The following is a 25,557-nucleotide window of genomic DNA, read 5'->3' on the forward strand; positions in this document are numbered from 1 at the left end:
TATTCATAAATTGGTTTTGTAACTTTGACCTAACCAAAGAATTATATCTTTCATTTAATTACATTAGATTTTGTTTATATTATTTTTCAGTAATAATAATTAAGTGATAATGATTATCCATATCATCTAGTCTTTTTCCGCAATTTTGTTTTTTGTGCTGTAATGTTGCAATCTGTATTTCAAATTTTTTATTGAAAAAAAAAGAGTGTGTTGACATATTTTAATATTTTTGTATTTTATAAACAAACTAATGTAGGAAGAGAGAGAGAGAGAGAGAGAGGGTGAGAAAGAGAGATCATATTGTTTTGACCAGTTTTAACAAAGTTATATTAACAAATTATAAAAGATAAATGTTAAAATTTTCAAATTACTCAAATTACTAGCTGAATTTAAAATTATCATTTTTTACCAAAAAAAAAAAAAGCAAAAAAAGCAAAAAGCAAAAACAAAAACAAAAAACAAAAATAAATGCTAATTAGTACGATATGAATGCGAAGTTAAATTAACAAAATAGTTAAGCTCAATTTTTGGATGAAAATAATTTCATTTAACTACTAATTTCTTATTTAATATTTAGCTAATTATTAATTACTTCTTTATTTCTATTTGTTTGTGACTGATTGCAAAATGTTGAATTAAATATTAATGCAATATTCAATTGAAATGATACTATATGGTTGAAACTTAACTAATAATATACATATTATAATATAAAGGAAAAAAATATTATTCAACGATAAAAATTTTTTAAATCAAATTACAATTATCAGGAAATACACAAATAGCACAGAATAAATTTTGAGATTAAAACAAAACATAAAGAAATGGATAAAAAATAAACAAAAAAAAAGGGGAAGAAATATTATCGACAAAATAATTATATATATATATATTTTTTTTTTAAAATATTTTAGATTTTCTCTAATTAAATTTTGCCTTGAATTATTTTAAATTAACAGTTATGAATTTAGTATTATTTCATTTCCAATATTTTCATTTGTGAGTTAAAATTAAATTAACATTTATGAGAAAAAAAAAAGTTATTATTTATACTAATTTTTATGAATTAATATTGAAATTACCCTGACTCAACAAGTTATGAGTATTAGCAAAATGTAATTTTGTTGAAACAGATGAAGAGCGCCGCTTATTTGACAAATTTGATTTCGTCTTTACCACATGATGAAACATGCCAAGAGCTTGCATAACCTGCATAATCTGTCTTTTAATCTTCAATTAATTATCGTTGGAATTTTAATTTTATTCAATGAAGTGCTTTTTTTTTTTTTTTTATTTAATTATCTTTACATTAATATTTCAGTAATTAAAATTTGAATGAATTAAGTTGGACAATTTGATAGTTGGCATTATCAAACTCTTCGATGAATCTATGTATGATATATTTATCAAAACTGTTATTATCAAAAATTTTCAAACGATGTTTGCTGGTGAAAAAATAAATAAATAAATAAAAATAACATACATTTTCACGTTGATCTTCTGGAATTCTATTTAAGCATTTAGTTGAGTCACTTTTTATCATTACCTAAAAATTGAAATAATTCAAATGTAACGATAGAAAGAAAATAAAAAAGTAATTTAACAATCTTTCGTATACTTAAATATTTTATTGGCAAGTTTAATTAAATATAAAACTTGCATGTGTATTTAATGGATTTAATGAATCTTTGATTTCAACCATTCGAATTCCATTATTTAGATATTCTCGAAGTTCACGATTTTCTGAACGTGAAATTCTAGTCTGACGTCGATTTTGAATTTTTTCAATGTTTAATTTTATTTTTGGATCTGTTGCTTCCGTAATTATATCATCCAAATCATGTAATACTTCGTAAAGCATTTTTGGTGATACCTACAAAAATTTAAACAAAAAAAAAAAAAAAATAAATAAAAACAATTTTATAATCAAGCTTAGCATACGTAAATTTTTTTTCAGCATTGAAGGATTAAAAACAAAAACGTATATATTTCAATTTACGTAAATATTTTCATATATGCGTAAGGGTGAAAGATGAAAATAGATTACATGTAAGTTTGCAATAATTAAAAGGAAAAAAAAAGAAAAGAAAAAAAAAAAAAAAAACAATTGTTCCAACACTAAATGCTATTAATTTACTTGGTCAATAACAAAATTAGTTACCAGTTAGCTTTTTACGGTTAAGCATTAATATCATCGATAAATCATTTATCAAAATTATTATTAAACATTACCAATAGAGGAAGAAAAAAAAAGACAGAAGAGAAAATTAATTTAAAACATTTTAAATCATTTTTCGTTTTTTTTTTTTCTTTTTTCATCAATAATAATAAACAATTTTACTAACATTAAATTCATCTGCAACAATATAAAGTAATTCGGATACTGACATTTTAGTACCACCAAACCATACTTCAACGTGAGCTGCGCCGCTAAAATCACGTCCTAAATAGTGTAATCTTCGAAGGTAATTATAAAGTGAAGCAACAAATGTTGACATTATCACCTGAAAAAAATAATTTATGATTAGGAATGCTTATAGTATATAATATTTCATTACCTTATTTTTAAAATCATCTTAAAAAAAAATACCACAATTCTACTTCTTTTTTAATTATGAACACATTTAAAGTATTTATTTACATTTTCATTGATCATTTTCGAATAATTATATTATATATTGAAATTTGATAAAAATTGGAAAAATAACATTACAATCTGAATTTTATTAAATTCAGATTATATCTCACCAAATCTACTTTTTTTTTAAGAAAAATTCTTCTATATCATATTAACATCTTTTCCATGCTCTCAATTTTATATTATCAATTTCAATATATCACTTACCATTCCAGTTGCAAGATAAAGAACAATAATTAATGTTTGTATAGCATTATTTGGTGTTGGTGTTATATCACCATAGCCAATTGTTGTAATTGAAACAAAACTGAAAAAAAAAAATTTTAAATAAATTAGAATTAAGAAGATTAAAAAAATAAGCAAAAAATCAATTAGTACTAAAATTTTTAATTTGAAATAAAAGAAAATATTAAATTAAAAGAGTGCAATAGATTAATTTTGTATTTTCATCCGTTTTTTTTTTTTTTTTTTTTAAATTAAAAAATTAATTGAAATGATATATTCATTCAAGTTATTCATGTAAAAATGCAAATGTATAATTAACCTAAAGTAAATTGCCGGAATAACAGGCATTTGATCAATCCAAAAATGAAATAATAATCCACCAATTACTGAATGTGTTAGCAATAATGTTACAACAATTGATAATGGTAAACGGCGCTCATCTGGTGCATCAATGTACTAAAAATGTTTAAAATTTAAACTAATCAAATTATTTATACGTATTTCTCTATTATATTCTATTCATTCATGATTTTGTCGAAAAAAAAAACTTTTTTTATTAATTATATTCGATTATTTACAAACTTATAAACAATCATGTATCATTTTTTTTTTTGAAAAAATAATAGATAATATATTAATCTTTTTCTAAAGTTTCAATTTTCTTTTTTTTTTATATATGGTAAAATTTCTTGCTTTTAATCAAAATTTTTTTTTGTCCAAAAAATTTTGATTAAAAGCAAGAACTTTAAAAATTTTTTTGCAAAAATATTTTTGCAATAGAGACTAAAGTTATGATTTTTTTTTTTTTTTTTTGTTAAAATAATTTTTAACCAATCATTTTTTCTTCTTTTGATAGTTACTAAAAAAAATGTATAATTGAGTAATAATTATAATAATGATTACTTGTGTTCGTTGTAATGATGCCAGGAAAATCCAATAACCTTCTGCAATAAATTGACCAATATTTGTTAATGAGAGGAAAAGAAGAGGTACACCAACTAGTGTGTAAAATATGCAAAATAATTTACTTGCATCTGTTGTTGGTACGATATTACCGTAACCTGCAACGGTTACTGTAATTTTCGTATAGTATCCGCAATGTAAAAATGATGTGATTCTGTTATCAGTACGATATTACTGTAACCTGCAACGGTTACTGTATTTTTTTCGTACAGTATCTGTAATATAAAAAATGATGTGTTAAGCCTAAAATTATGATAAATGTTTAAATGAAGCAAAAAAAAAAAAAAATCAAACTAATAATAAATTATTCCATTTATCTACTGGTAAATAAATTAAAAAAATTTCTTGTCTTTCTTTGTTTTTATCAAATAAAGACGAAAAAAGGAGAATTTTCCATGCTTTACATTAATATTTTAGAATTAATTAAATTAAATTATCAGTAGATAAATGGAATAATTAGTTTGAGAATAGAAGTCCAAAAGATCATACAGGTATGATTAAATTCTGAACAAGCAAAAACAATAAAAATAATTGCAAGAACTAATTGATGAATTAAAGTATAGTTGATCATTTTCAATTCAAGTATAGTAATTGCAATAAGTTTCAACATTTTTCACATTATTTTAACATCTATTTAATATTAGGTTTTGAACCATCTCAAGTTTAAAATAATTTCAAAATAAAATTTTACTAATTTTGATTTGTCACATATTTTATTTAATTATAATTAGTGATTAACCAACTAATCAGCTAAATTTGTCTTATCAAAAAAAAAAAATCAATGAACATGCCCATTATTTAATTTGTAAAGTATTAGTTTCATTTTTTTTTTTTTTAAATAGATGACAATGTAGCAAATTATTATACCTGTGTAATTAAAATTTATATCATACAAAGTGCATTTTTTCAAAACTTTAAATGAGAAAAAAAGCAAAGATTTTAGGTTTTGTAAAAAGTTTTTAATTTTTAAAATAAACTGGTCCTCTTTTTTTTTTTTTTTTTTAATAATAAAAAGTAGAAAGAAATAAATTAAGACATACCAACGGTAGCAATTGTAGTAAATGTAAATTGAATAACACTGTAAAATTTTTCATGCTGTATATTTTCATCAATTAATTGAAATACAATGGCGCCGCCAACAACATAAAATGTTAGGAATAAATTGATCAATAAATGAGGTATTGATTCCAAAAAAAACTGCAAATTGAAATTGTTTATTTACTTTTTTTAACAAATTGTCTTTTCGTTTTGTCTTTCATTTCTTTTCCCAGTCATTATTATGATCAATTAAAATTATTCTTTTTTAATTAATATTAATTTATTTATAAAATCTAATTTAACAATTTATTCATTAAAATTAAGTCGAAAAAAAAATTTTTTTTTCAATTATTTATTTTATTAGTAACTAATTGGTTAACTAATTATTTATTTAATTAATTTACTTATTATCAAGCGAACAGTTGTTTCGACTATTCATTTAGTTTTGAAAACTGTCATTAGCATAAATTCAGATTTAGTAAAAATTATAATATTTATTTATTATTAAGCAAATGCTGGAAGCATAACTAAAATTAAAGTTTGTCTGAATAAGAGTAATTAAGGCAATGATAGTTTTAAATTTTAATGAATAAATTGTTACAAATGCTTACCTGATAATAAAATAAATGTATACCTCAAAAAAAAAAAAAAAAAAAAAGGAAAAAAAGAATTCTGATTGATATCATTCGTTAATTAATTTTAATTAATAATAGCAATAATTAGAATAAAAGACATAGAAAGTAAATCTTGAAGTAATAGACTTGAATTGATCATAATTAAACATAATTATGCGTAATTATAATCATAATTATGTGAAAGTGATAAACAATGAATTGGTTAAAATAATCTAATTTCATACTAGTTGTTATTAAATTGCTTTTTTTTTGTCATGAAAATTTTATAGATGTATGTAAGCAATTCTGAATTTTTTAAGAAGGTCAAAAGATAATGCAATGATAATCTCTGATAAAAATCCTTTGTATTTTATTAATGCATTTTCTTATCTATCTTCTTTTTTGAATAATTATATACAATTTGTTGTTCATTAATTACTATTAGATCAAAATATTAATAGTTGTTATCAGAGAGTTATCATCTTGCTTTGCTCCTCTTTTTTCCTTCCCTATCTTTTTTATCCACTTATACAGGTAATTTACATAGAGAATCTTTTTTTTTTCACATAGAATTAATTTGTAATTTTTTTGTTTTATTCCATTTTTAGAAGAGACATGCAAAAATTGTTAATTTATAAAATTTTTAATTATTTCCTACGAATATTCTATGCAAATTAAGATTTTATTTTATCAAAAAATTAATTATTATTACATTTAAACAGAAATTTAATTCAATTTTGCCTCCTTTTTAGCGCATTCCAAAAATGATAGAATTATGATAAGTTTTGATAAAAATGCTTTATAAAAAATGTTATTTAATAATGTTATAAAAGTAGTTAAAAAAATTTCAAAAATGTCTTCTTCATTTTGACAAATTTAATTAATCAAAATGTTTGAAAGTGTTTTTGTTTTATTTATTTATTTTTTTTTGATGCATATTTCTTTTGTTACTTTGTTCCTTTTTTTTTTAATGTTTAAAAAAATTTGATGAAAAAAATTATGGAAGAAAAAGAAGACCATAATATTGTTTGCAAATTTTGAATGAAAAAAAAAAAATGATGATGAAAATGAAAGTTATATATTTAGTAAATAAAATTAAGCTCATTATTGTAAAATTTGAAGAGCAAGAAAGATAAATAAAAATACTATTCATGAAAAAAAAAAAAAACTAATTTTTAAAAGAAAAGCATAACTGAAAAATAAAATATGTCATAGATGTAAGAAATAATTTGAAAGGTCAAAAATATAATGTAATTTTTTACTTATATACAAATTATTTTAGTAAGAAAAGTTAATCGTAAGAATCGTAAGAAAAATTCTTAAAAAATATTAATTGTTAGTAATAGGATTGTTTAATTTATAAATTTTAAGATTAACAGTATTCAAATACGTGTATGTAAAATATACGTAAAAGACGTGGAATTTGCGGTGAGCATAAGTATGCACACCGTAGAAATTCAACATATAGATATGCAATCATAAGGAAAATTATAAATTTAATCGTGAAAGTGAAATCGATTGATTAGTGTTTTCTTTAATTTTAAATTAAAACTTTATGATCAGATCATAAATCAACCAAAATTTAGGTAACAAAAAAAAAGAATAATTGACATTCATTACTTAAGAAAAAAGTGAAAATCAAATTTGCAACCAATTAACTGGTAATTTATGATTTAAAACTTGAATTAATTGCTAAATCATTTTTCGATCAGTAATTTGTAATATGTAATTTAAAACCTTCTACTTTTTTTTTTTTGGATTTTAAAGTTTCACATATTTAACAAACCTCTTTCCATAAATCTTGCTCTTGACAACTATGATCTTCAATAAATTTTTTGCGCCATATTGCATAAAATGAATAATTTTCCCAGTAATTTTTAAATTTTCCCAATTGCGATAATGCTCGACTTTTCTTGAGCGGAAAATGTATTCGCATTAATAAATCATACGGATTAAACGATTCTTCCGGTTCTTCTTGAAAGTAATCATTGTACAAAAGGTTATTCTTATCAATTGCTTCATCATTACATCCGAAACTTAGCTAAAAAAAAAAAATAAATAAATAAACAAATTATAATTAGCAGAATAAATTTTTAATTTCATTTTAAATTTTAATTTCTACTCTAAATATGTCCTTTTCTCATACCAATTTCAATTATTCCATAGCATTTTTCAAAAATTAATTGAAATTACAAATATTGTCCACAATTATTTGCCATAAAAATTTTTAATTTTTACCTATAATAAGCAATCTTTAAATTAAGTATATATATATATAATCAAGATTTTTGAAGTCAGTAAATTTTTGTAATTTGTTATCACAAATTTTTAAAAATTAAATGTAAAATTAGAAATGATGAATTGTACCGCGAATTTTATAGGAACAGGTGAATTATTTGATGATCTATCAGAATTAGTTGAAGTTCGAATCGGAATTGGTAATTCCATTGAAGCTTCTGGCATATTAGCATTGCGAAAATCAATCTGATCGTTTATTGCTGGAAACTGAAGTATATCCGAATTGTAGGCATATCCTGATAAATTTGATATTAAACATTGTTTTTTGTATCCTTTTTTTTTTTTTTTAATGTCAAATTTGAAGTGATCAATTTTCAAACATTTTTTAAATAAAACATTGATTTGTTATGTAAGAAAATTCGATTTTTAATTTTAGTTTCGTTATGAAAATGGATTTGAATTGCTGGAAATGATAAATTGTTTTACTAAAAGCAATTGAAGAATTTTGTTCGAATTGAATTTTTTCACAATATTCAACCATTTGCATTTTGGTTTTTCTTTTTTTTTTTTCTTTTTTTTTCAATCGATTCTGAAACAATGAAAATGAAAGAATGATAAATACAAAATTGCATTAAATAAAAATTGACAAATTATAAAATTTCCCTAAAAAAAATTTCAGTTCACATTGCTTTTTAAAATTACAAAAAAAAAAAAGTTCTATAAATAATTTTGTATAATTTACTAATTATAAAAAGCAAAAAAAAAAAATTGTATAATTAATTTTGTCACATTTCTATTTATTATTTAGCAAAATAATATCATTGATATTGTATTGTTGCTCAAATTTATTATTTAAAATTTCTTTCCTATTTTTTAAATCATTTTTTAATCAAAAAGTATGATATCATTAGCTCATAATTTACATAATTAATTTCACAGTGATTAATGAGCGAATTAAACAATTAAATTAATTATTAAAAAATTAAGTTTATTCAAAAAACAAAAGAGGGTGAAAATGAAAAGTATACACGACTGATTGACTAGCCAGCATTGGTGGTATTCATTATAAATGATGTTGGTGTTGGTTGTGTTGATGGTATTGATGATGATGATGATGGTGATGATGGTGACGATGGTGATGGTGATGATGGCAGCAATAGTAATGATGATGATGATGATATGACGATAATGATGATAATGATAATGATATTGATATATGTGAAATGTGATGTCAGTAGCGAAATAATAACGAAATGTTAGAAATAACTTTTTAGTTTTTTTTTTTTTTTTAAGTTAAAAAAATAAATAAATCATTGCTCGATAACATTTTACCTTTTTTCTTTTTCGTCTTCGTCTTTGTTTTTCTTCATTATTCTCTTGTCTATCAAATTCAATACCACAATCAAACGGAGAGAAGTTTTTCCACCTGATACCGGTTTCAGGTATATCCTTCCTTTCCTCCCCTTCCGCTCCTTTCCCCCATCCCACTTCTCTTCCTCTTCCTCCTCTTACTAATACTAATACTATTATTAACTGTATTATTATTGATAATATTATTTCATTTGCCTTCTAATTTAATAAACATTAGTTTGAGAAACAATTAACAAAAATAATAGAACGAAAAAGGGAACGAATGCATAAAAAGAAACGAAAATGAAACAAATATCTCTTGACGATTTTAATTCAAATAAATTCAAATCAGTCTCTTTCTTTTTATTTATTTCTTTTTTTTCTGATTGAAATTTAAAAAAAAAATTTATGATTATTTTCAATCTATCCATGTTTGAATTTTTTCTCTGTGTATTACATATTTTGTAAATCTTTATTCTTTTCTTCTTTTATTATCATTTTATCATTATTATTACTATATTTGTTACAAATATTATCAATTACTGCTAGGACTCTTTTTATTATTATTGTTATTGCTGCTATTATTATTCTAATCATTTTATTAACAGTGTCATTATCATCATTAATTATTGTTGTCATCAGTGGTAAACTTGTTTGTCGCATCATCAATACTGTTATGAACGAAGCTATTTGTGGAAAATTTGAAACGTTTTACTTTAAAAAATTTCATACATTGTTATTGTAAAAGCAAGTTTAGAATTTCTTTCTTACTGCCCTGTTTCCTTGTGAAACAAAGTAGGTTTCCTTTCTTGATGGTTCAGATCGTTGACTTCTTTGTCCTCGATACTGGTAGAATCTCGAGTTTGTACTGGTTCCGTTCTGTGTACGTGTACTGTGGGAGTCTTCCTAAAATACTTTATTTTCAAACCTCAAGCTTGGGTAATTAAACCAAAGATTAACATTAAATATTATACAACATTACAGTAATGAATTGATACATAATACACAAATGTAACTTAATTATAAAACATTTAAAGATATAAGCAAGCTAGACACCTCGCAACCAAGTCATACCAAACAAGGAACTATAATGAATGGCTTTGTAAGGAAGAAATTGGACATTACAGTAATGAATTGATACATAACACACAAATGTAACTTAATTATAAAACATTTAAAGATATAAGCAAGCTAGACACCTCGCAACCGAGTCATACCAAACAAGGAACTATAATGAATGGCTTTGTAAGGAAGAAATTGGGAGGGATTTTATGGGTGTTAAGGTTACAAAGTGGATTAAAGTCACTTAAACAATAGTCTTTGTTCATTATATTGTAGCTTCGCCATTGTGGCTACATTTATATTGACGAGTTGATTTTTTCTTATATAAAGTAAAATAATTTCATTTATTACAAATTTGACAATTTTTTAATTTTCAACTATTCATCATGTGATAATATATATATATATATATATATATTAAATGCAGCTTCTTTAAGCAAAAATTTAGAATTTAATCAGTCATTCATTGTAGGTACAATATCTGAATTAATAAATCAAACAAAATAAATGAATTATATGTTTGAAATTATAGGTTTATTTAGAAAAGGTTGTATTTAATTATAATTACGAATTATAATTACGGCATTAATTTGCAATTACAATTAATAATCATACTGAAATTATAATTAAAATAATTATAATGTAAAAAGGAAATGGAATGGATATAAATAAAAAAAAAAAAAAAAAAATATTTTAAGAAAACTAAACTGTTTCTTCAAAAATGTTTGCTATTCTTGAATTGATGAAATTTCTTAAATGAGAAGAAAAGAATCTAAAAGTGAAAGACTAAAAATTACGAAAACTAATTGCTTCGAACATTAATAAAAATTCTTATGTAATTAACAAAATTTCGCATTTCTAACGTCACTAACATCGTTGTTTCTCTTTTATGACTAAAGTATTATTCTTGAAAACTTTACTTTTACGTAAATAGTTCAACAACAAATAAAAATATTGCATTAAAAATCGTGCACAAAAAATTAAAATTTACAAATTTGATCAATAGAATATCAAAAATTTTTAAAATACATTATTTCATGTAAAATTGAGATCAAATTAAAATGCCACGTTGTATTATGATCTCAAAATGTTAAAATTTAAAGGGCAATAATTGATTGCTATTTAAACTATTGTTTAAGCAAACAATCAAATAATGCTAATCTAAAAGAATTGCTTTCATTTATTTTTGATGTATTAGAAAATTGAGAAATCGAGCTACTAAATTTACTACGTACGTGTTCACGGTTAATTTCTGAAAGCAAGATAGAATGAATATTAATATAAAATTAATTAATTGAATAACTTCCAAAAGATCTAAACATTTTGTAAAAAATTACTAAATTACAAAAAAAAAAAAACCTTTCTTTGTTTACTGTTCAACAAATTTAACTAAAGAAATTTAAATTAGCATATTTAAACTTTATAATGAAATTTATGAAATGATTGTTCCATCATTTATAGTAAATTATTTCTTTTAATGATTATCCTATGTCACAGATTAGCCGTTTTCGACAATTTTTTTGCTTAATCATTAAGCCTTCATTATTTTGTCGTATTGCAGTTTGCTAATTAGTAATTATCATCGATAAGGTCAAATGCTATGAATTGTTAAGGTCAAGGTTTACTAGATGTTCCACAAAAATTACTTGTAATTACTGAGAGAATGAAATGAGCAATTTGTGATAATAGCATTCTTCTTGTATTTGTATTAACAGTTTTAAAATTATCATTTAATATTCAGATTATCAATGTTTTCAAATGTTAACATTTTGATTTATTCAAAAGCAATATTTAGATCAGTAATCATTAATAGTACATTATTTTTAACATTTTTATTAATATTGAAAATTTAAATTTAAATCTCGAGAATTAAATTTTAGATTTTAAAATATTTTCAAAAAGAAAAAATTTGGAATTTTTAAAGTTATATTTGGATAAAAATTATTGCGAATTAAGGAGACTAAAAGACATTTACATTTAGAAATAAATTTACGATAATTAGAGATTGAAAAAGAGCAAGGAAATAGTGAGGATAGTTAAGAGACATGACATTTTATAAAGTAGCATACTATTTGAGATTGCATTATGTCGTTAGTACTGTAAAAGTGGTGACTAGAGATAGCAGGCAAATATGAAAGAATATTGCTTGCCAAGAGACAACAAAGATTGATAAGATTTGTACAAGTTATGTTGATAAGATCAATCTGCCATACTATATCTTAACAGGAAAAAAAAAATATTCTAATCAAATATTTCTTGTTTGATATATTGCTTTTTCCTTTTCCTTTTTTTTTTCGGAATTTAGAAAAATTAAAACTCTTTAATCCGGAATGTACCATAATTTTCCTGATTCTGTGAATATATAACAATTAAATTTTAATACATCTCAATCCTAGCTTCTCAATATTCATAATTCTTGTGATTGTTGGATGAGATGACTTCTTGACCTGATTTTGATAGACGGAAAAAAAAGGAAAAGATGTTCGGTTATTGCGACCATATCCTGAAAACGATTTATGCATGTACTCATTCTGTCAAATTGTCACATTACTTTGTCAAATTGATCTATTATTCATAAATTACAAACAGATTCAATCCTCAATTGTAATATATGTTAGGTTATTTGACTAATCAAATTTGAAAAAAAAAAACTATTTTATTGCCTTTCATAGATTTTCCTTTTTTTTTTGCAGTACTATTTTTGAAATTAATTTTAATCAATTATTTCATAGTTATTACTCATTTGCTCTTTTTATGTTTTATGCAAATTTGCAAATTATATGGAAATTGCTTAAATGTTAGAGTGCAGATTATTAATGCATAGATCACATATTATATCTTTATCTCTTTCATTTTTTTTCTTTTTTTTTGTGTTTTTTGTTTTTTTTTTTTACATATTTATTTATTTATCTGAGAATGAAATTTAATTTAAGTCCAATTTAAGGTGTGAAATTTATGGATTATAAATAGAATTGAATGAAGGTTATTCTTAATGATATGTTTCTAATGATAATAAAAAGTAGGTTAGCTTTTTTTCTTTTACCCTTTTAAAATTTTCATTCGTTTTATTAATTCATTTTTTGTATCATTCATAATATTATACATTTTGATATATGCGTAAACATTTAGGATTTAAATAAATTTAAAAGTCACTTAATAAGATTAGTATATCGTATATTTCTGGACTACTTTAAAGTTAAATGGAAATTTTTTGAAAATTTTCATGAGAAGAAACAAGAAATAATTAGGAAATCCTTTAGTCTGATTTTGAGAAATTCGCTAGATGTTATCATCCAATTCGATCTCTTACTTTACTCATTAACTTTCAATCTCTCTGTTTTACTCATTAACTTTTGATTTTGTTGGCTTAGTAATGTTGACCCTGCTTGACCTTTCAAGGATCTATTGTGTAATTGAAGATGTAGTTAATTAAATTTAGTAGATATTCTTGTAACACAATATCTGCGTTTAATTATATCAGAAAGGAATTTCAATTGTTGATTAGAAATTTTGACATATACTTTACTTCAAAATGTAATAAACGAAAGCTAATAATAATTATAGTTCAGCTAATGGTATTTTTTGCTTCATTATCCCGAGATTTCTCAATTATCGAGAGAGGGAAGAAGGAATAAAATTTAAAAATCTGTGTAGCTTGTGCCAAAAATTAAGATGACCCGAAAGGAAACAGGTTCAAAGGTAAATTCATGAAAGGAACAACAACAATGACCTTTTCCACTGGTCACTCCTCTTGTAACATTCATTAGTTGCAAATAAATGACTGAAAGCGATTTTTTCCTCATCATCCTTATGACCTTTGGTATTCAGTAGCTTGCTGATATTTGACCTCGATTGACCTTCGCCCGGAAACATTTTATATTAATCGTTTTTCCTTTGATGTATTAGGAAAATTTTCCAAGCAAAAAGCGATTCATTCATATTTTGCATAATCTTTCTTTTTAATTTTTTCGAAATATACAAAGTTCATTTTTCGTTTCATATTTGTGAAAAATAATTTTTTTTTTTTTTTAAAATGACATTTAATTAAATGAATAACTGCTAAATTCATTAACGATTTAAAATCTATTCAATAATTCATAATATCATTAGTTAAAATAAATTATAAATCGTTACTTAAATCATTATCAAACAAATTTATTCAACAAATTCGCAATCATCACCTAAATAATATTTAAAGTCGTATTTAAAGTTGCACGTACCATTTTAAGATGCTTATCTTAAAAATTTTTAATTTGGATCTAATTTTTTGGTATTACTTTTTGTCATCAAAAAAAAAAAAAAAAAAGTGGATCAAAATTAATTGCTAATTTCTGTTCCACTTCCGATTTTGTCTTGACATGAAAAAGAATTCTGACAAACGAAGTACGATAAATGTTTCTGCATTAAATGTAATGTGATGAAGTATTTCACAAAAAAAAAAAAAAAAAAACCTGTAAAATATTTTTTTTTTTTCAATTTAATTCAATTAAATTAAATGAATTTCTATTAACATTATCGTAATGTAAATAAATTAATATATTCAATTAACATTTATAGATGAAGATTAATTCTAAAAATTCTACAAATTGTGAAATAAAAGGAAAAATAAATGAGCACTATAAAAAAGAGAAATATCATTTGGTTACCAGTAGTATCTAGCACGAACATAAACAGATAAGTTTATTTATAATTTTAGTAATTATTTTTGAAATTGAAAACATTTTTTTATCGATCTTAATTATTTCAACGCTAAACATAATTGTTGAATTGATGTAATAAATTATTTTTGTGAAAAAATAAGATAAATTAATGCAGGTTAAATAAGAAAATATATGATTAATGTTAAACAATTTCAAGTAGTCAATTTAAGTTGAAATGAAAAAAAAAAAATAAATATAAAGAGAAGAACGAAAATAGAAACAAAAAACAAACTAAATTAAACTAAAATAAACTAAAAAATTATAGATAAATGCATTCAGAAATAAAATTAAATTGAAATAAAAAAGAGAAAATTGGAGAAAGGAAGAGAGAGAGAGAGAGAGAGGAGGGGAAGAGAAGGAAGAATAAAAAAGGCTTATTTTTATGTCATCGTCTCAAAAAGTTAATTTCCGGTAAAATGCATCAAAAAAAAAGTCTCTCAAATGTATGATAAAATTGCTATTAGCCTCTAATTTTAAACACAGCAAACTTTACGGAATGATTGGAATTCTCGAACTAATTGATGTTTGAGAAAAGCAAAAAAAAAAAAAAAATGGGAACTGTAAAAGGATTGAATTAAATTGTGTAAAATATAGCAAATGAATTAAATATTGATTTATAGAAGAATTCAATTATTTATACAGTTATTTATATTCAATTATTATTTATCAGTTATTTCAATTATTTATATCATTAGTCATTGTATTATACTATTTTCTTTCTTATTTAATTTTTTTTTTATATTAAGTAAAAATTTTTCATACATATTAATATATGATGTTATAAATATTATCGTTTCTTTTTCTTAATACATGTATTGATATTACCACTTTTTTTTTTTAAAGAATTTCCTTTTATAATTAATTTTAGACTTATAATAATAATAATTTCAATTGATTATGTTTCTCTTAATTTCACTCTTCTTTCAAAGTAGTATTTTCAAATTGCTTTCATTTTACATCACTTTTGGATAAAAATTTTAATGTCAGATACACGTTGCCACATTTGAAATGTATATATAATTTTTTTTTTTGAATATTTTTTATGTTTTCATGTGGTTTTTTTTTTTTTTTTTTATATATTTTTAAAACATATATAACTCTTCTAGAATATTTTACAACTTTTTTTTTCATAAACACAGATTTCATATATTTTAAAGACGTATTTTATATTTTATACATTTTGTATAAATTATTTACTTTAACTTTTTGTGTAATACATTTTCTACACTTTGTATATTAATTAATTATTAGAAAATGAACATAAAATTTGCAATTAATTCAAGAAAGAAATAAAATTAAATAAAAGATTGTTAGTTGGACTGAAAAGCATTGTTATTTGCCATAGATATGGATGAATGGGACGAGAAGGGAAAACACGGCTCTGTCCGTTTCATTTAGTACCACACATACTATTTCTGTTCTTCTTTCTCTTTTCTCGCTCTCTCTTTCCCTCTCTCCTTTCTTCTCTTTCTTCATCTTTCACTTCTCTTAGGCTTTCTCTTTTCTCATCTTGTTTTAAACCTTTTTTAATAGCTTATGTGTGTAAATGATGATGATGGTGAAAAATTCCCCTTTCTTTGCTCTCTTTCATTTTCTCTCCCTCTCCCTTTCCCTTTCCCTTTCTCTTCTCTCTCTCTCTTCATCTACTCCTATATTTGTTAGTAAATAAAAAGCTGAAAAGGTTTCATCTCTGGTACTCTACTAGAGATGAATGATAATGTTTTCTTATCTATTCTCAAGACGTATTTTGAAAGAAAAAGAAAAAAAGTGTCGCACTTACTCCTACTGCTATTACTTATTAATTACTTTTACCTATTAATTTACTTTAACATATCGACAATTAGTAGGTTAATTTCAGGTTCAGTAGCATTACCTACTACTACTATACAATATGAAGGAAAAAAAGGAAAATGGAACCTTTTCAATGAATGGTGAGAATATGGTCGAGCAAGGAAGGAGAGAAAGACGAAGCAATCGAAGAACCATCATTTGGTTGTGTTATTATCTGTCTGTTTGTGTGTATGTCTGTCTGTGTATGTGTGTGTGTGTGTGTGTGAATGTAAGCGGACACTCTGTTAGTATTTAGTGTGGTACCATTGTCTGTTGAAACGAGGTTAGATGGACGGACAAGCGGACGGTTGATGGGAAAGGAGAACGGATGGACGGATTAAGAAGACGGATGATCTGAAGTAGATGAGTGAGTGGGTTAATAGTTGGGTGCGTGGGTGGATGTATAGGGTGTGGTGGTGGTTGATCTATTTCAATCTAACGTTTTAAGCTAAGAGCATTAGCAGTATTACTACTAGTATTACTACAATTACTACTCATTCTTATTTACAATCAGTTGATTTACTTAATTAATTAAATTCATACCTCAGATGATCATCACCTCATGATTATTTTTACTTTTTAAATTTTTATTGTTATATGTTTCAGTCATCACTTTGCTAAATTTTTTTACCTAAAAAATACACTCAAGAATGATATATATATATATGAATAAGGAATTATAAAATTTATTTACTATCAATTTATTTCTTCGCTTTTTCCACTTTAATGATTCAATTGATAGGTGGAGTATTCTTTAGTTGATCTCATTTCAATTGGTTTTTCTTTTTTTTTTTTTTTTTTTTTCAAAAAAAGGTTTGAATTCTTCAAATATTATTGACATAAAAGCTGCCAGGATAACATTCTATAATAATCAGTCTAAAACTTGATTATTATTATTATTATTGTCAACATTATTACTAGTATTGTTATACTATTATCACTATTAGTAATCAACTAATTAATTAATTAGTTGATGATTACTACGTATTTAATTATATACTCTATATTATTATACAGTTATGATTGATGACTTAATGAATGATATGCAATTTTATGTTTCAAAATAGAGATTCGTTGTTGTTTCATTATTTTTCCTTAAATTTAGCTTGATTTAAAAAATTCATGCGTAAACGAAGAGTGAAAGATTAGATTAGAAGAAAAATTAAAATGTATAATATTTCTGGGAGGAAATGAATAAAAAAAAGAGACAATATTTTGATGTAAGTTGAAAAGTTAGTTATGAAATAGAAATAATTATTTTACTAGAATGTGAGAGAATAATATGTAAGCATAAATAAGTTTTATACATCATTAAATCATTAAACTTAATATTGTCACTTTTATTATTATCATTAGTATCATCATTCTTACTTATTATTATTATTCTTATTTGATATTATCATTCTTACATAATCTTATCATAAACTCTATGAATTTATTGATATCTTTGGTTGGAAATTTTAAATCATAATGACCTAAGCATAGTAGATTTGCTTTTATTTATTCGATAAAAGAAATTGGACTGATCTAAGCTTATTACTTTAAGCTGCTAAAAATTTAAGCCTTAAAATACTTTTTGTTTGTTTATTTGTTTTTTTCTTTTTTTGTGATGCGAATATGAACGAATTTGTTTTCATATTTAGCCATTTGTGGTTTGAAAGACTTTTGACTGTGTCGATGGTAAATTTGATTGATTTGTGACCTTGCAAATCGTTGTTCATATTTTAAATGACCAACCAAGGATAGTTTGTTATTTAGCTCATTTCTATTGGTAAATGAGGTGATGAATAATTAATGGTTGCGTTTTTAATTTAAACAAATCACTTTGAGACAAAAAAAAATTTTTTTCTTTTTTTTTTTTCGCAGCTAAAAAGAAAATTTTAAATGTGAAATGTGTAGTTCAAGCAATTTACCTTATCATATTTTAATTGATATAGCAATCAAAGTTAGGTAGAGATATATTAAATCAAAAGTACTTTTGCGCTTTTTGATTGATTTAAATGTCAATATTTATGAAGAATATAGTCGAGTATACTTACTAACTCTCTCTCTCTGTCTTTCTATAAATATATATGTTATAGTTAATCACATAAATTTTATATTTTGAAAGACCTTATTTTAATTTTAAGCTTTCTGGTACCTTTTTTCGGTACCACTTTTTTTGTAATAAGGTGAAAAAAACATAGGAATTTGTTTTAAAAAAAAGAAAGAATGGATAACTTGCTTTGTATATGTGATATGATGATCTCGAGAATCAGGCCATCACATTTGATGTCTGTTTGCGGATATTACATGGTACCTTTAATGTTACTGCACGGTAGTACTATTTAGTGTCTTGTTTGGTACCACATTGTACCATGCAGTGTATTATGAGTAGTACCACACGGTACCATGCCATTTCGTTGATAGTATAACAAATTGGATAATGTAGTAGTGATCATTTATAGAGTTTCATATAAGTACCACATCATAACATAAATTAGTAATCATAGTAATTAAATTAGGTTTATAGCAATATTTATTGCGAAAAATGTTGTTTATTTTACTTCTTTATCTTGTCTTGAAATAATTTTAAATTACAAATAATAATTTCTCATATTATTAATGTATGATATATTTAGATTTAGTACCATACGAAAATTTTCGATTTTGCTAAGCGACGTTGCGTCCTATCTACCCAAGGACAAAGTTAATGGCTATGGTACATACACATACATACATACACACACATACACATATATACATAACATACATACACACATACATACACACACACACACACACATACATACACATATATACATACATACACATGTATGTGCATTTTAATGTAGACAGACAATTCTTTAGAAACAGACAGACAAACAAACAAACATATATACATAGGGCATTTTCAATATGAAATGCACAAGATATTAACTGAATGGAACCGAGACGAAGTACCATTGCATTGATTAAAATATTCGGCAGAGTGGTTTGGTGTGCACGTATTAGTAAGTATGTGTATGTATGTGTGTTGTATGTGTGTAGGTGTAGGTGTGCGTGTACATGGATTAAATTTGAAAAATTTTACCAAAATAAAATAGGTCGACATTATTTGTATTTATTTTGGTTAGCAATGCATTCATAACATAAATTTTAAAGTACCAATAAATGTATTATGATGCTTACAATTTGATAACTAAATTATTGAATTGCAGTTATAGGGTAAATACAGAAGGAAAAATGGTGACAAAAATAGTAAAGCGCGAGGAAGGTACGATAATAATTCGAGATAATTATTGTTTACATATTGTATGCATTTAATTTGTTAATGAGACATTACTTAACAAGTTAGGAAGAATTATGAATTGGTAGAATAGAGGCTAAATAAGTGAGATGTAAATATAAATGTATTCACTTTTTTGATTCTTGAAAAATTGTTCCTGAATAGAGTAAATTGAACAATTATTGATTTTCATTTTTTTTTTTTCTTTTTTTTTTCATTTTTGAAACTTTCCAGGAAATATGAATCCGGTGGATACGCTAAATACGTTGGATTTAGCAAATAATAAGATAGATATTTTGAACGCTTTGAATATAGCAAAAGATTATGGTAAACCGGTTTATGTGGAAGCACATGGTGGTAAGAATCATGTGATAATGTATCGTTCAAGAACCAATCCTGAATTAGCTATTGAATTCTTTTTCCGGTTTGTACCAGTGTTTTGTTATTCATGCATGCCATGAAGATTTAGGTTTCAGGATGAAAAATTATTCGTTTTAATTTTTTTTTTTTTTTTTTTATTTTTGGTCGGGAATAACAATTGAATCATCTGACTTCGATTTAGCTTTTTTGGTTATAATTCTTATAAGTGCTCTTTTTGACGTATAATTCTTATAACTCGATATTCCTTAGTGATAGAATAATCAATTAAAATCTCTTCGTTCATTTGCAAATAAGTTTTTTTCCCCAAACTATTTTTCAATTTAAAAAAAAAAAATTCAATTTTTAGTTCATCTTCTAAAGATGGTCGTTCACGTTATTATCGTTGTACGAAATGTTGGTATAAGTATAAACTGAACCGTGGTACCTGTGCAACGTTGATTGTTCGAGATGGTCGTATTATAACTGATCCAGAAAATCCGGTTGTACCACATCAGTGCGAATTCCGGTCTTTGGAAACTGTGAAAGCAAATCGAGCATGGATTGCAAGTCGGAAACGAACAGCAAAAACTTCAAGTTTGGACGATTTGTATACATCGGATATCTCAATACCTTCGACCAGTGGGTTAGTTATTTTCTTTATCTCCTTAAACTGTTAAGGCTATGTTTATGTTTAATATTTTTAAAATTCTTTACTTCCTTCATTTTTCTTTTTGTCTTTTGAGTTTTTTTTTTTTTTTTCTCCTTAATAATCCATTATATTACATTAATGATGTATGCATAATAAATTAATGATATAATCATACTATTATGTTAATATAATCTGATTATTTTGACACTGCAATAGCAGTAGTATCGTTTAGTATCTCAGTATTCTTAATATTACCTTTTTAAATATAGTGATATTAGATGATATGATAAGATAGTTCAGGTATAACATTATTAGTTTTGCTAAAATATAACACTCTCTATGTATGGCATTATTGTCTGCATTTATTTATTAGTTAGAAATTTTTAAAAATTCCTTATTCTTTGGAATATCTTGATAATATAGAAGTAATTGCCTACACTTATATAATATCATTAAATTATATCAAACAACTGAGTGCTTTGATTACATATATTATTTGTTTACTTATTTATTTATTTTTTCATATCTAAAATATCTTGATATTAGAAATCGATCACAAATAATAGTAATAATATGAATAATTCCCGTTGAGACAATTATTTACTTTGATCTTTTTTTTTCTGTACGTTATGAATTTTTAGTAAAGTTTTAATTTTGAATGAACTTTTGGTTGGAAAGGAATAAAAAAGTCTAGAACTGATTTTAATAAATAAATAACATAAAGAAAAGTGAAAATTACCCGTAAATGACATATTTGCGATATATGGGTTTTTCATAAACCATCCTATCGGAGTTGTATACTTCACGTCATGGTTTACAGCCTATTGCATTTTGGTTTCTTTTTTTTTTAATTTTCTGTGCCATTATGGTCATTTCTAAGTAGTAGCATAGACTTTGATTGTTTACATTGTCAACATTTTTTTTTTAGTCACCATATGTTACGTATGTTGCGTATAAGCATTCTTCACCCCACTATTTTATATATTTTCCATTTTGACATTACTTTGTACGTCTTCCTAGTTAACTTATTTTGCACATTTTATTCATCATTATTATCTTTTATTATCATACCTGGCACTTTTTATCTGTAATATGCTGGTTTGAAATGCATTTAAATACTGTTCATTGTGACAAATTTACTTTCAAATTTGTAATACTTTTCTTATTCTGCCATTGATTCTTCGTTGATTCCTTTTCCAATGATCGAAATGGATCAATTAAGAGCCATCGATATTATCTTCACTATTATTTATTAACTTTTTCTTTACTTTAAAAAAAAAATTGTTGCACAGCCGAATATTGATATTTGCACTGCAATATTGCAAAGTTTACGTTTCTTCTTTTACTATTATTTACGGTTCTTAAATTAAATTAAATAATGGCTAAGTTTCACCGGCTAAGTTTTTATTCCTTTTAGTTTCATACCAGTAATTTAGGCTTAACCTTCGCGAAGTCCTGGAAATTTGGTCTCAATATTCAAATACTGAAATGAGTAACGCTGAGAGTACAGATGAAAAGGTGGAGAGTGGTGGTGAAACTGGTGGTACCAGTACTCCGTCGTCAACATCATCAAAAAATGGCCGAAATCTTGATGGTAATATTTATCTTTTACTTTTTGGGCTTGCATTCTCTCTAGTATAATTTTTTGGTTTTGCAGTTTTCATTATGGTTTTATTCTTGTTTTTCAATGAGTTTTAAGTTTTTTTTCAAGGCATTGATTTCAGATAATCCGGTATGGGCAAGAATACGAGAAAGGATCACAGGAGTCGATAATATTGACTTGGCATGTGAAGGTATAATAACAAAGACTTTAATTTTGGAGAAAACCATTCAAGATTATTAAATTATTCCATTATAATTGCATATAAATTCTTTTACTGTTCACTAACGGTAGTATTTATGGAAATGATTAGTCTCTTAGGTGAAGCGATCAATTATGTTATAAGAGACGCTTAAAATTTTATATTGTTATAAGATTTATGATAACATTTGTTAAAAAAATTTTAGAATCTATGGGTTTATCTTCGCCGTCTGGTTCACCATCACCGAGTTACAAATTTTCAAATATGGACGAGGATACAGCTGGTTCTTCTGCGCGACAGTTTTCTGTTGGTATGCATTGTTTTTCAAGCATTTTTAAAGCGTCATAATTTTTTTTTTTCTTTTTAGTAATGAGACCGGAAATAGCGCGTAGTTTTAGAAGAAATTCTCATCTGTTTTTTTTTTTTTTTTTTAAAAAAACTTTTAATTTTTTGTCTGTTTCTAAATTGCATCTCTTCCATTTATGTTTTATATAAATATCTGTGATTCGTAGATCTTTAATCAAATCTGAGAAATTATAGTTCAACCTTAATCCGTGAATTAGATCACGCTTAACTGTAATGGTGGACTGTCTGATATGTGTTATCTGATGTGATATATGATATGTGTTATCCAGAAATGGATAACATTATAGTGGAATGCGGTGTGAATTAAGTGCTGACATTTGAAATTTGAGTTGCTTAATTTTTAAAGAAACGAACACTGATATGGCTGAAGATACAGAGCAGAACAGCTATTTGGATGATGCATTTACTACATCAATGTTGAAGAAAAATGATGAAGCACTAGGAAAGTTGCAGCAGGCGATTGATAATAACGAAAATTTTGATATCGGTAAGTGTTTTTGTAATAGATATGAAGTAGTAATCTAGATTGGTAGCTGAATTTTGTTATTTCTGTACTCTTAGGTTTCATTAAAGTTCAAGATATCAAGATTTTGATTTCTGATCATAAAAATTTCGATTTTCTAATTCTAGAGTAAATATCGTGGGCAAAATTAGTTAGTTTAGTTGAAAATGCTCTTAATGTATCAGTATTTTACTGATAGACGATTTAAAGTGTTCGAAGAGTCACTGACATGGCAAATTTTCGGAGTTATCAGATGTATTTCCTTTTCATCTTTATAAGTTCTTCACGTTTTTATATATCCACATAATTAAAAGTCTAACTTGTGTTAGCAGTTATTCGTGTTTGTAGGATAAAAATTGTTAAGGTATCTTTTTTTATTATGGTTGAAATCAATGGTTTGATCAAGTTGATCTATTGAATTTTTGATCTGATGTGAATTTTGAAATTAATATCATGAATTTTTCAGATGATGTTTCTTTAGTGGACAATGTTTTTTCATACAAATTCAACAATACAACGGATGTACAGGACAAAATTGCTATTTGTGAAGAATGGTTATGTTTTTTGGCAAAAATTACTCCTATCGCTACATCTCGATGGCTTTCACATTATCAATTTAGCATTTACTATACCTTTCACATGGTAAGATATGTACCATTTATAGATTTTCAAAATTTTTGATAATTTCTTTTTACGATTACATATAAACATTTGCTCCATATGTAAAAGCGTAAGATTCTTTAGTCATTAGAGCCATCCTGAAACGTTGTCACGTCTTAGCAAAAAAATAAGATGTTTGAAGCCTACAAACAGCGACATGGACTATCTCGACATGTTGTTAAATGGCAAGATTTAACAGAGACTGTGACAACTTGCTGCCCAATTTCTGATATAGTGATGAGTTTGTTTTTTTGTAATGTTGAATTTTTTTTTTTTTTTCAGCTATCGCTTGTTTTTCGGCATTATGAAAACAGAGATGAGAAGAAGCGTTTTTATAAGATTTCACTGCCTCTTTTCAAGTATGTGATTCTGTTAAATGCATAATAAGTTCGTATGTATTCGAAATAATGGAAAATTTGAGATTACTTTAAAAAACTTTTAGATTTTAATCCGCTCATTTTCTGTTTATAGATGAAACATCTGACTTATTATAGGAGTTTGTTGCAAGCAACAAATTTAATACCAGAGACTTCCGAGGAAATCGTAAACACAAAATTGGATGTATTGTTGAGTATTTCCTTTATTGCCGTGCAATTTTATGATGTGAGCGATCAGGAAATTGTAAAATATATAGAGGTAAGCAGATCACTGTTTGCTTTTGTAGGGAAAAAAAAAATTTTTTTTTTTTTTGTTGTTGCTGTGCTTGTAATGATGACTTATAAAGCATATGTCAACGAGATTGTCGCTAGAAAAAGGGAATTTGATTGCTTCAGTAGTTTTATCTTTTAGCGAGAAATGCGTTCTGTTGGAGATTCAGTAGCTGGAAATTATTCATCGGAAGCAGCAACACTGATGGTGCAAAAAGTTTTCCGAATCAGCAATAATTTAGAAGAACGCAAACGCTTGCTTAGTGGCAAAGTTGAATATACTTGATATTGCTGTTTTCACTTTCACATTTCCTATTATTTTAAAACAGTAGAAGATTGTGAGGGAAAAAAATGGAATTTTGTATTTATATGGCAATGGATTACTTAAAATGCTTTCTCCAAATGGGTCCTGAAGGAAAAGCATAAATAAAATATATTTTCAATTGGTTGTTTGAAACTTTTCGTATTTTTTTCTTCTCGGAATACTTTTAGAAAAAGTTTTAACTTTTTTTATGAGTGATTAAAGGCATTTCGTTGAACATCTTAGTTCTAGGATCCATTTCGATCTTTTTTTTCTTTTTTTTTTTTTTTTGACGAATTTATTAGAATATAACGTTAGTTTTAGATGAATAAGTTATATGATTT

General features: G+C 24.9%; 2 protein-coding genes across 2 annotated transcripts; one reads left to right on the top strand and one right to left on the bottom strand.

Annotated features, from left to right (window-relative positions):
* Positions 1-1,059: 1,059 nt before the first annotated feature.
* On the bottom strand, positions 1,060-7,941 carry Bma-twk-1 (Uncharacterized protein; the record flags this gene model as incomplete). Its single annotated transcript, XM_043079958.1, has 10 exons — positions 1,060-1,209; positions 1,484-1,546; positions 1,661-1,873; positions 2,346-2,504; positions 2,846-2,945; positions 3,183-3,319; positions 3,767-3,924; positions 4,867-5,023; positions 7,265-7,519; positions 7,846-7,941. 10 exons carry the CDS (start codon positions 7,939-7,941, stop codon positions 1,060-1,062), a joined length of 1,488 nt encoding a protein of 495 aa, XP_042935892.1.
* Positions 7,942-19,883: 11,942 nt separating this feature from the next.
* On the top strand, positions 19,884-25,198 carry Bm10382 (Uncharacterized protein; the record flags this gene model as incomplete). Its single annotated transcript, XM_001892116.2, has 11 exons — positions 19,884-19,914; positions 20,161-20,350; positions 20,654-20,929; positions 22,372-22,529; positions 22,660-22,728; positions 22,943-23,047; positions 23,450-23,590; positions 24,072-24,247; positions 24,548-24,624; positions 24,760-24,901; positions 25,055-25,198. 11 exons carry the CDS (start codon positions 19,884-19,886, stop codon positions 25,196-25,198), a joined length of 1,509 nt encoding a protein of 502 aa, XP_001892151.1.
* Positions 25,199-25,557: the final 359 nt, after the last annotated feature.

The sequence above is a fragment of the Brugia malayi genome, assembly GCF_000002995.4.
Source record: "Brugia malayi strain FR3 genome assembly, contig: Bm_v4_Chr3_scaffold_001, whole genome shotgun sequence".
NCBI lineage: Eukaryota > Metazoa > Nematoda > Chromadorea > Rhabditida > Onchocercidae > Brugia > Brugia malayi.